The sequence below is a fragment of the Pinus tabuliformis genome, chromosome 8 (genome assembly GCF_031772625.1).
Source record: "Pinus tabuliformis cultivar Carrire ecotype Pingquan chromosome 8, CPIR1, whole genome shotgun sequence".
In the NCBI taxonomy this organism is placed as follows: Eukaryota; Viridiplantae; Streptophyta; class Pinopsida; order Pinales; family Pinaceae; genus Pinus; species Pinus tabuliformis.
The window spans coordinates 1,835,329,552-1,835,342,846 of NC_142294.1; the positions used below are offsets into that span (position 1 = coordinate 1,835,329,552).

Sequence of the window (13,295 nt, forward strand, 5' to 3'; positions counted from 1 at the left end):
TTCCACAAAGTTGTTCGAGTATGAACCATATATGAATTATATATATTTTGCACTTGCTCAACGTGGTTTGGGGAGTTGTGGTTGCGAGAGAGATTTTGCTTCTTTGTTTGATACCCTGGGTGATTAGGATTGGAGGGTATGCGACCTTAATGAGTCGAATCAACGAATTTTGTTCCTTCATGCAAATTTGAGGAAGCTGGAGGAGGGTGAAAAGGAATTCCCAAAGCTCTTGACAGATTCCACAAAGTCGTGCAAGAGAGCTTTTGCTTCTTTGCCTAAGACCCTAGGTGGTCAGGATGTGAGGGTATGCGACCTTGATGAGTCGAATCAACGACTTTTGTTCCTTCATGTGAATTTGAGGAAGCTGGAGGAGGGGGAAAAGGAATTCCCAAAGCTCTTGACAGATTCCACAAAGTCATTTGAGTATGAACCGTATATGAATTATTTTTACAATTCGGCATTCCAACCTCTCCCTAGCTTCTTCCTGGTCCCAGTGATGTCTTCCTAACAAGTTCTTGATGGCTCGATGGCCATTCCTAATATTCCTTCACTCCTACGTCTCCATGGAAGCAACTAAGCGATGAATATGCATCAACATGCCTTTATCAAATTGTTCTTCGCCTTGACCATGCCAGTGAGAGAGAGGTTGACACCCACGTCCTTTCCATCTCTCCTGGCTCGACCCCTTTCACGGACCATGATGATCAAACCTGAAAATGCTCTACTTTTAACCTTAAACACCTTGAATCTCTCTGCCCTGCTAGACCCACAGTTTCCAACCACCCGTTGAGTGGAAAAACTAAGGGAACGAATATCCTGTTGAGTGCAAATGACGAAATTGATTTTCTTGACTGTGAGTAAATGCCTTGTCCTAGTTTGGCCATCCATATCCCGTCTGTCATGAATGAAAGCTTCAATGTGCTCAAAGAATGACCACCAGCGAACCTCTCTCATTAATGAATTAAGCAACAATGACATGAGAAATATGTCTCGCCTCAATGGATGTGAAGACACCTGGATCCGAGAAAAAACATTTGATATCATTTATACAATTACAAAAAGTTATATAAATTAAAAATAAAGATAAAAATAAAATACTCGTCATTTTAATCAATATTATGATTTTTTAAATATAAAATTTGAATAAAAATTTTTATATATCAATATTAATATCAAAATAAATCCCAAAAATTGAGATGCCAATTTGCCAATTGCAATGGTATTTGAAAATTTTGAGTAATTGTTTTGTTGTCCACTTGCTACTTCATGCCAGAATAGGATGAATAAGACAAGTTGTTTAGTGAATTTTTTTTTTGTACTTGATGTTAAATTGGAGCGAGTTATTACTGAGAAGTTTGTTTGTATTGTCTACTTGCTACTTAATATTAAACTAGGAAGATTGTTCAGTGACAAATAGCTATGAGAACTTGTAATCTTAAGATTGTGTAATATAGCTCTTGTAACGATAAAATTGTGTGATAGTTATGATATAAATTATTTTAGTTTTTATTTTATTAAATATTAAAATTTAATAATATATATTAATAGAAATAGAAATTAATATTTTTTAAAGTTATATTTACTTTTCAAATTAGACATGGCCACATGTCTATGTTGCTTAATTTTTTTTTCATTAGTTTTTTTGCCTTCTTTTCCAAGTCAGTTAAAGGTGATTTCCAAGTCAGTTGAAGGTGATTGGGATGTGGATTTTATTAGAGATTTCATTAGATTTATGACAAAGGTGTTCCACCTGCTACCATATACTAAACAATCACAACCAAATATTTTGCCAAAATTCCACTCAGCCATGAATGCATCATGTGAAAAATGCATGGTATGAAGATTGATTACTTTCACAGGCTTGACAAGATCCGAAGAGAGTTTGCATATCACATTTTAAAAAAAATATGAAAATTGACACACGAATGCATAATTGCAGATCTATTTCACAGCACAATGCACACAGGTTATAGACAATCTAAATAGCAGAGGGCACACAAGTTATGGAGAAGCCAAATAACACAATGCACACCAGTAATAAGATTTCAGAATCTTGGTCTTTGTAATGCATTACAAAACATAAATGTTGCTCGCCACCATGAACAGAGTGGGTTTGGTCTTGTGGAAAACTATGCCATGTTTGCTGCATTAGGTCTGTGTGGACCTCTCAGGACTTGCATTAGGTCTGTATGGGCCACTGGCTCTCAGGCCATGGTAAGAATGTAGGTGCCTGATAAACATGGAGTTAGAGGTTTCAGCTCTGGGCTTGGCCAGCTCAAAAAGCATGAAGAGGCTAACTCCACTTTTGTACCCAACTTCAATAGAGGGTGTGTTTCATTTGTAAAATAGGGCATTTAATCAGATGAAGTCATTTATTGGCCTTTAGCTGGCATTAGCATAAGCAGCGGCAGGAGCACCAGTACTAGTCCTGAAAGAAATCTGGACAATGGATTTATTCGTGTCTCAGAAGCTCCCATATAATGAGGCCTCGATTAATCAATCATATACATGTCAGAATTGAAATAAAAACACAGAATGCAGCCTAGCCAGTGCTATTCTCTCCTTTATATGTACATGACTCAATAACTAGAAAGAAATACTGGTAATGCTACTACTAGTACTTGGACTGAAATAGTAATACTAATGAGTTCCCTATTCACTCTTCCATGCATACAGCAACAATGAGAAGCCAGATGGGCTACCAGTTTCAGTCTCCATGCTTGCCCATTGCAATACTGAAGAGCTTGAATTTGAAGAGGAAGAGGAAGAGGAGCTGGTCTTGAAGAAGGTCTTATCATGGCCTCTGATATTGAATACAGATGGAGGAGGCCACTGCAAAACAGATGGTGGCAGCGGTTGGCAGGGGACAGCAGCAGCATTATCAGTTCTTCTAGCACTGTTTGATATGCGATCGCCTGAAGTCTGGAACATGAAGACAGCATGGCCATGGGTGGGATTGAAGAGCCAATTGTGCACATCCCAGAAGATTTGTATTGAGGCTCCATCAACCTCAATTGTCTGATTGCCCCTGAACTTCCACATCAAGTGCTTGACCTGCAACACCACCTGCTTGTCAACTCTCACATACAATCTTGGCTCCTTGGATCCCCCTGTGTGGCATTCAATCACAATGTCATGAGTCCTGCCACTTTCACCAAACTGTGCCTTTGTTGTGTAATATCTCTTCCCAAACACATGCTCTCTTCTAGACAACAATGTGGGCTCAGTGAATGCCATCCTTGCATGGGTTTTCTTGTAGGCCTCCTCCTGCATATCTCCCAATAGCAGTACTATCTCCTCCTCACATATCAGGGCCACGTAGAAGCCTTCCTGTGGTTCAGGCCCACATACATATTTAGCATTGCTCACATCCCAGAACACGTCCATCTTCTTCCCTTTGACATCAAAGCTCTTGGATCCATGCTTCTTCCAGAAGGACCATGGCTTCATATCAACCTTGCACATATAATGACAACTTGGATCATTGACATGGACACTGAGGCCATGCCCCATGAGATTCTTGCACCATGTTATGGTCACAAATTTGCAGATTCCTGCAAGTTTAGTCTGATACAGACAAGTTATCAGGTTCTGTGTCATTCTGCTGCCAGTAGAAGAAGACGACTTATCTGTCAAGTGGGCACGTCCGGGATCTCCAAAACAAGAAGGAAATGCTTCAGGCATTTTCCAGATCTACCTGCTTGTCTGAATCTACACAGCAAGAATTTCAACTATGCATTCTATATTTATTAGATTTGAGCAATAAGATAGACATACATTGTGCATCCATTAGGGTTTTGGCACCCATATTAAAAAACCAGTCAGATCTTTGCGCCTACCAAAGAATTCTCAACACACAAATCAAAGGTAAAACCTGATCAGCAAGGCACCCATTATAGAATCCTCTGCCATTAGCCCTAAAACAAAGAATCGATGTACTGAAACAATCTCAACTAATGGGGAATTCAGCCACGATCTCCAGCTAGGTTCCTCCCAGTTCATTGTAATGCCTCCCTTATGCTCAGATAAGAGCTTTTCAAACGTTCATAGATGGTATTAAGCTCAGAAAAACAATGGATGAAATGGTATTATTGTACAGCAACAAAGCAGAAAAACACAATGAAACGACAACTTTAAAAGATCCTGAATGCATGACAGAGAGCTTCTCCTGGATCGGACCTTAAAAATCCTAGGTACTGGGCCAAACAAATAAAGGGGTCTCAAAGAGAAAAGAACAATCACACTGCTGGATCCAATTTCATACAATTCTATTCTAACCGATGGGGCCTCCAGAGAAGCCCTGTCTTTGCTACCTAAAACTCCATAGAAGCTTGAGGCCCTTTTAATGGACCACCCAACAACAGGAGCTGATATGATACCCTTTGTTTTACTACTGGCAACTCTTTCTCTCTCTTTAAGAGCAATTAATGTGGTGGTCTGTTTGCTAGTCACCAAGCACATGACCAGGCAAAGACTTCAACGTTGCTCACTGTTTTCCAGAGTGTGAAGAAAACACATGTCATAGCCAGGTAGGCTAAAGAAGTTGCCTTGAAAACTTGTATACAGGTCAGGTTTCCTAGTTATCCATTTGAGTTTCAAGTAATATATTTACATTTTATTTTAATTTTTTCATTGAGAAGTGGATTAATCGTAATTTTTATTTGTAAATGATTAATATTAATATATTTATATATAAAAATTTCATAGTAATAAAAATTATAGTTATCCTAACTTTTAGGAAGTAATAAAATTTTATTATATATTTAATTTAATTTATATATTTGTGAATTTATTTTTGTAATAGAGATGTCATCTTATATTTATGGAAAGATTATTTTGGAAAATGTAATTGCTATTTATTTTTAAATTTTTTATTATTATATAAGATGTATTTTTTAATTTATTTATTATATTAATTATTTTGTTTTTTATATAATTATATTATTTTTAGTGCTAAGTGTTAGTTTAATTAGTTAAATAAGTGCCTTGCTCACAGGGTCAATTTTCGCGGAAGCCCTTGGGGTTAGCCCTTTAACTATTGGCCACAGGGTTTGATACTCTTGATCAAGCTCAAATATTTCCGTGGACGTAGCGGCTACTTAGTAACCGTGGGTATCCATGAACCACACGTGAAAAAAAAAAATCATATTATATTTTTAATATAAATTTTATATACACAAATCATTAATTTTATTATTATAATTACAATTATAGTATTTATTTGATTATTAGTCTTATTATTATTATTTAATTGCTTGTTTATATAAATATTAATAATGTATATAATATAAATTTTGTATTCACAAATTATTGTTTTTATTTTACTTATAATTTTAATATTATTGTATTTAACTTTTTGTTTATGTAAATATTGATAATGTATATAATGTACAATGTATATTATTATTATTATGTTACCGTCAACCCAGACACCACATTGGTATATAAAACTCTCTTATTTATGGGATAAGGGACCCACCTCCCAAAAAGTGATTTGACTAACAAATCTACGAAACATCCTCTTAAAAAAACACATTAAACCCATTCAAATTGTATATTATAAAACAACTCAATATACATATCATAATTATTTATATTCAATAATCAACTTTTATTTTATACACAAAAATTTACAAACCATCATACATATTATAAATACATTTTTTTTACAAATATAACTCTCAATTCAAAATACATATCAAATATATATTTAACTTTTTATTTATATAACGAGTAAAAAATTTCATAACACAAAAAAATATATATCACACAATCTAACCTTCATAAATACAACCCAAAGGTCATGTAATAGGTGTACTGAACTTTGGTCATTCATACATAATTTATATAGAAAGAGGAAAAGATGAACCCAAAGCATATACATCCCATAAGTAATTTAATTTAAATAGTCTCTTTGTAGAATGAACTTTATTAATATAAGTTTCATAATGTGTAAAAACTTTTATACTACTTAATGGAACTATGTTAATTATAATTATATATATATATATATATATATATTTATAAATAAATAAATAAATAAAGTTAAATGTAAAGTATATATATCGTACGACTTAAAATAGATATAATAGATTTTTATTAACACATAAGTTTATAGAAGAGAGGAAATGGACAATTACAAAGCATATACCTGCTACAAAAATCCTAACAAATGTGTTGATTGATTATTTTTATTTATATAATCTTATTATTGGTAAAAAAAATTATATTTATGTGATTTATTTATTCGAATTTTTTTAATTTATTTAAAAAAGAGGAAATAAAAAATAAATCATATATATCATTAAAATTGAAATAAATATATATAACATTTAATAGGTAAAGTCACAAATTTATAAAAACTTATAAAAGATAAGGATTAGACAACTACAAAGCATATGCATCTTATAAGAAATTTAACAAATATATTGATTGAATCACTTTTGTTGACATAAGATTCATTATATAAAAAAAAATTTATACATATGTAACTTGTCCACCAACTATATAAAAAGTATAAAAAAAATATTTATTTTTACAATTGTAAAAACAATTTTAAACACAATCACATTATATCCCCATCAAAAGTATACATTTCTAATCATAAAGATAATTATATGTAAAATCTTAAATATATATAATTTAATGAATCTTGAAAACATGCTTTATAAGGACATGTCTCTTTCACTTTATTGGATCCTCTTTAAAGGATGATTTAGAGTGCCTTAAGTCACTATAATGTCAATGATCTCTTTGTACAAGATGATTTGGAGTGAGTTAGCTTGCCATAAGTTTTTTTTTTGTCAAGTTATGTGTAATCCAGATTTGACATGTGGCTTGAGGAGTCACGACCAGGGACATCTAAGTCGTCAAAGTCACCCGGGGATCCCACCCAAGGCATCTAAGCTGTCAAAGTCACCCGGGGATCGCACCCGCCTTGGGCCACACCAACCCTTAGTTGACTAGATTTTTTAGCATGTCTCCTCCCCTAGCACAAGGCACAACCACCCCGGTGAGGTTTGATCCTAGGTGGCTTTGCTGATGAGGCTCATCCTCAACTGGTTGTGCTAGTGGGACTTGATAGCTTGCCATAAGTTTATGAGTGAATTCACATCTAGATAAATTGTGATAAGTGAGTTGTTTGTGCCGATATTTGCAATTTTTGGGAGTTAAGTTTAATTCTTTAAATATATTGGAATAATAAATATCACAGTTATAATTATTTAATTAAAAGATATCTTATTAGCAGAGATGTATTAACTTCATTTCAATATTTTTTCATATCAGGAAAGATATTGCTTTGACATTTTCATGGTATATATATATATATATATATATATATATATATATATATATCTATGAAAACACCTCAATTTAAACTATAAACCAACATAGATCCATTTTATATTGGAATAATAAATATCACAGTTATAATTATTTAATTAAAAGATATCTTATTAGTGGAGATGTATTAACTTCATTTCAATATTTTTTCATATCAAGAAAGATATTGCTTTCACATTTTCATGGTATATATATATATATATATATATATATATATATGAAAACACCTCAATTTAAACTAAAAACCAACATAGATCCATTTTAAATATGGATCTAACATGAGCCCAGAGAGATTCAATTTCTGCATGTGTAAATTTTTTCATGAGCCGACATTATTTAAATGTCTTGTATAGTTATTTAATTCTTTAATTTTTAGATTTTTTAAAATTTTTATTTTGGCTTAGATGAGAAAATTTTCAACTTTGATGACGGACCCGTACACATCATACTGAGCTGTACAATAATTTCTTTAGCTCAATTATATATTTAAAAAATATTTATTTTCTTAAAATTAATTTCAATATATCTTAAAAAAATCTCACTAAAAATATTTAAAATAAATATTAATATAATATTTCCAACTTATTTTATTTTTGTAACTAACCTTTATAAATTCTTTCCTATAATAAAATAAATCTTAAAATTAACATAAAAATATAAATATTTTATTTTTTTATTTTAATTTTTCAACAACATTACTTAGTAGAAATTGCCAAATTGTTCTTAATAGTTATAACTAAAATCACCCTATCTCCCAAAGTCACCATAAGTACATGGCTGCACAGTATACAGAAAAATCACCCCATCTCCCAAAATCACCATAAGTACATGGCTGCAGAGTATGCAGCGAAATTTGACAAAAATTTGTAAAATTTTAACATTTTGACTCTGAGTGAACTGTAGTGACATTGGTTTTGAGTTGTGCTATCATTAGTATAAAAAAAAATGGTGATGACATAGGGAACAGTAAACATTAGTAACGATATCTGGATTGCATATGCTAAACAATGGGCCCTCCTTTGGCCTCCTTAGTTGGAACCTTTTTAATTCCATTGGTGGTGGTTGGGGGAATCACTCGAGGATGAGGCATGTGAGGTGGAAAAGCTCGTTGGATTACTTTTGCTTTTTGGAAATTTGTTCCTGCCTCATAGATCATGGCCATGTTGGGTTGGTGTGCCTCGCTGGGAGGATCCAAAATACCAGATTGGCACTGAACTGAGTTATAATTGTTGAAGAATATCAGGGAGAGAATTTGTCCAAGTTGGACTTTGGAATACACAACTCCTGGGTGTTGTTCAACTCTTCTGGATGTAATTACATTGGAAGTGAGTTAAGTTGTAATTGAATAATTTCATGGAGAAAAAATGTTCTTGTTGGACTTTGAAGTACACAACTTTCTGACACTCTTCTCAATGTAAATTGAATGAGATTGAGGTAAATTGTGATTATTGAAGGATGTTCTAAATTTGGAGTCTCTCTTCTCAATGTAAATCCAAAATCCAAAATTGGATTCTCTCTTCTCAATGTAAATCCACCAGTCTCTTCCAATGAATCTGCCAAAAATGGTTACAGTTGTCTCCATGATGAGATTAAAAAAAATACCTTAAAAAGATTTGCCATCACAACCTTGATCCCCATAAGTACATATTACAGTGAGTAATGATTTGATCATTGACAAAGGTCATGTCCTTGCAAACAAAGTGACTATGATATCAATGCCATCCACATGCCTGATGAAATTATAATAGACATTGAGAGTAATGTCAAAGAATTGAATAAGTTTGGGAAGTGTGGAGGGAAAAAAGGAATATTCAGCAATAAAGTTGGTCTCTTTCTTCCAGAGAAAAAATGGGAGGGAGCATGCATTACACAGTATAATCAACCTCCTCAATGCCATAACTGGAGGGCCAGTCAAGACCCGGCCAGTCAAGACCCATTGAGGATTTTCATGCCAAATACCTCATATAAAAGCATTGACATTGGTAGACATGTATGGCAAACAACTCAGCAGGGTAAAAAATTCAAGAGTTTTCATTCACTGTTTATAAGGCTGATGGTACTTGTCAATGCCCAATCCATTCCCAGGAGCCTTCCCTGGTGCATGCATAGAATGGGAGGCAAAGAAACTTGCTCATTCTTTTACCTCCTACATTGGATCACTAATTGAAATTACATGTCAGAGAACATATCCCTGTCACATAGTCTGAAAAGTTGAGAAAATGTCTTATTTCTCCTGTGTAATTATGTGTCTTAACTATAGCATGCAGTTTTTGTTCTTAATTTCTCAAATTACGAGAAAAAGTATGCTAGGACCTATAAAGTTTATGAGGACTTTGTTATACAGCGTTTAAGGTATTTAATAATTATAAATAGTTCTATGGCTTACAACTAAGAAATTGCTATATAAAATGATGTCACATCTTCTAAGTACTTGTTGCCATATTAGTTTATATGGTTTGATAAGATGGAATCAAGGATAAAAACGATTTACTTCCCACACTTTAGAAGTAACGTGGGGGACAAGAATGGTAGATAAAGTGGTAGACAAGAATGAATATATCTATATATATATATTCAATTAAAATGAAATTATCTCATAGTCATATTTATATAGTTTTGGAATTTTTTTTTCAATTTCAAATTGATTTTAGTTTAATCCACTATTTTATTTTATGGTAGCATAAAGTTGTTATTATCAACCTTTGTTTTCTTTGTTCAATGCAAAAATAATAATTCCTTAATTCATGTTTTTCTTGTCAAATGATTTTTTATAATAAAATCAATTAAAATGAAATTACCTCATAATTATATTTATATAAATATTTTATTATATTTAAATAGAAATTAAATAATAAAAATTATTAAAATTAATATTTATTTTAAATAATATAATAAAAAATATATAATTGGTTAATACATAATATATATTTAAACATAATTATTGAGTAAGTAAATAGTATTTGCATCAAATGTAGCAAAGGAATAAGGCATAAATTCAAAAAGAATCATGACATAAAAAATCATTAAATGTTATTGTCATTCTTTCTGTCTATTCATACTATTGTAGGAAAAGAAGGTAGAAGACACACATTGAATCATGACATAAAAAATCATTAGATCTCATTGTCATTCTTTTTGTCTGTTTATAGAAAATACCATTGTAGGAAAAGAAGGTAGAGGACACACACATTTGAATAAGCTTGAGGGTCTCAGGATTGACCAACTTGGATATTAATTGTAAGGCTTCAAGAACAAGGATTTTGGTAAAGAGGGAGACGACATCAAAGCTCACGAAGATGTCATTGGGGTCAAGATGAATGGATTTGGCCTTTTGGATGAAGTGGGGGGAATCTTTAATGAAATAATAGGATGTGCCAAGAAAGGGTTGAAGCTTGGTCACTAGGAAGCAAGAGAGTGCATGAGTGGGGGGGCCATTAGCACTCACTATGGGTCTTAAGAGGATATCTTTTTTATGAATCATTGATTGCCCATAGATTTTGGGGGTCATAAGATGTTGAGGGATGAGCCGCTTCTCAGCAAGAGGATCAAGAATAAGAAGAGAAATCACAAAAACCACTTCTGAGTAAGAGGATCAAGAATAAGAAGAGAAATCATACTTTTTATATGTTGTAGCATTTACTGCACCCAAATTTAGGAGTTAAAAAACCTCATATCCTTGAAAAAAATCTACATCAAAATCAAATGTATTATTTGTGATTAGGCCTATGGTGGTCATATAAAAAAACAACAAAGAAAAGCGTCAAAGATTACATAATGGCTTTAGATCCCAACTGGAAATGATGATCTTCAAATAATGGATTTGGTCTATTTTGCATGCCACAATACTTAGGATTGAAGCATAGACATGTTTGACTATACACATGGTGAGACTCATTTACAATCTATATCAGATGAATCATACCCAAGGCCTTTCCAAATTCAATTGCTATGTATAATGTTGTGCCATTAATATTGCCAATAATTGTCGGCAAAAATTATGGTGTAATACAAAATCATATCATGATGTGATTTGGGCATTTGTGTATGACCATTGTTGTGGCTTTAAAACATTTAACTTTTATATATATTCTCTTTACCTGATTCTAATTAGTACTCTAAAAACCAAACAACTTCTTAGATTTGCTAGGCTCACATTTTGATTTAAATACAAATTTTTAGTCGTATTTGATTAGTAGATTGGTTACTTATAAGCATTATATCACTTTCTATTTTATTCCGGGAGTGGAATTAGTTTGATTCATTTTATTTATTTTAAAAATTATATAAAATATTAATTAAAACATATTTTAGAAAATATATAATTAAAATTAAAAAAATAAAAATAAATAAATAAATAAACTAACTTCGATCTAAACTTTTATTATAATATTTTTTATTTTTTAAATTATAAGTAAAATTATGATAATTTATAACTAATTATGGTATTTAATTTGTATCTTGGGTGGTTAGGCTACTTGGTTATTCTTTTCCCACCCAAAAGTATTGTTATAATGACTTAGTACATATGAATATTATGGTATTGCCTTTATATTGTTGGGTTGGCCGTTTATGAATAATCTAACTTTATTTATATTTAGCTTATTATTGTAGAAGATAAATGAAATAATTCATTTTTATAATATTTAAATTAATTATTTAAATAAACTATGATTAAAATTTCATTATAGAGTTTTGACTTCTTTACATAAAATATCAAATATCATGAGTAACTACCATAAGGATTTAAATCTTTAATCATCAATTGTAAATTCATTTATCAATAAGTGAATAAGGGTATAATTACCGTATCAGCAAGTCAAAATTAAATCAACAATCTTCTTTTAAAATTGTTTTGAGATAAAAGCTTATTTCTTTTTAATTTTTTTATTTTTCCAAAAATACCTTTCTTCATTTCAAATAAATTATTAATTTACTTTATTGTAAAAATTGGAATCAGTAAAAGTAAAGTTAAAATAGATTATTAATTTAATTTATTGTAAAAATTAGAATCAATAAAAGTAAAGTTCGAAAAAAGATTTTTTGTGAGTGTATTCTAAAAAAATTATAATTTTACTTTTAATTACATAATTAGACTTAATAATATTATGTTAATTAACTTAATACTATTTCAATTGTAACTAATTGAATAATTTAGGGATTCCAATGCCCATGTACCAAATTTCAATATTAATTTACAATGATAAAAACATTTTATCATTGTATGTGCATGGTTATCATATAGCACATACTTTTATATATATATAAAGGTTGAAAATACAATCTCCATTACATTAAAGAGATACTATTGTAAAAATTAGAATAAGTAAAAACAAAATTAGAAAAGGATTTTTTCTGAGTGTATTTTAAAAAAAATTATAATTTTACTTTTAATTAAATAATTAGATTTAATAATATTAGGTTAATTAATTAATACTATTTCAATTGTAACTAATTGAATAAAATTAATTAATTTAATATACAGATTCCAATGCCCATATACCAAATTCCAATATTAATTTACAATGATAAAATGTGCATGGTTATCATATAGCATACACTTAAATATATATTTATCAAAAGGTTGAAAATATAAACAACAATCTCCATTACATTAAAGAGATACTATTGTAAAAATTAGAATCAATAAAGTATAGTTGGAAAAGGATTTTTTGTGAGTGTATTTTAAAAAAAAATATAATTTTACTTTTAATTAAATAATTAGATTTAATAATATTATGTTAAGTAATTTAATATTATTTCAGTTGTAACTAATTGAGTAAAATTAATTAATTTAATTAGGCCGATAGGCCTTCCTATGCATCAACTTCTTCGTCAACACTTTTACCCTACTCTGTTCGATTAGATGAGACACTTTCAACCATTGATTCGAAGTGTCACTGCTTTTTCGAAATATTGGTTGAGTTGCCTTCTTTTCACCTTTGAGTTCTGCT

The 13,295-nt window shown here is 30.9% G+C and overlaps 1 protein-coding gene across 1 annotated transcript; it reads right to left on the reverse strand.

Moving 5' to 3' along the window:
• Positions 1-2,017: 2,017 nt before the first annotated feature.
• LOC149243607 (uncharacterized) lies at positions 2,018-4,501 on the reverse strand. Its single transcript, XM_089374576.1, has one exon. It carries the CDS (start codon positions 3,682-3,684, stop codon positions 2,653-2,655), a length of 1,032 nt encoding a protein of 343 aa, XP_089230702.1. The 5' UTR covers positions 3,685-4,501; the 3' UTR covers positions 2,018-2,652.
• Between the last annotated feature and the right edge of the window lie 8,794 nt (positions 4,502-13,295).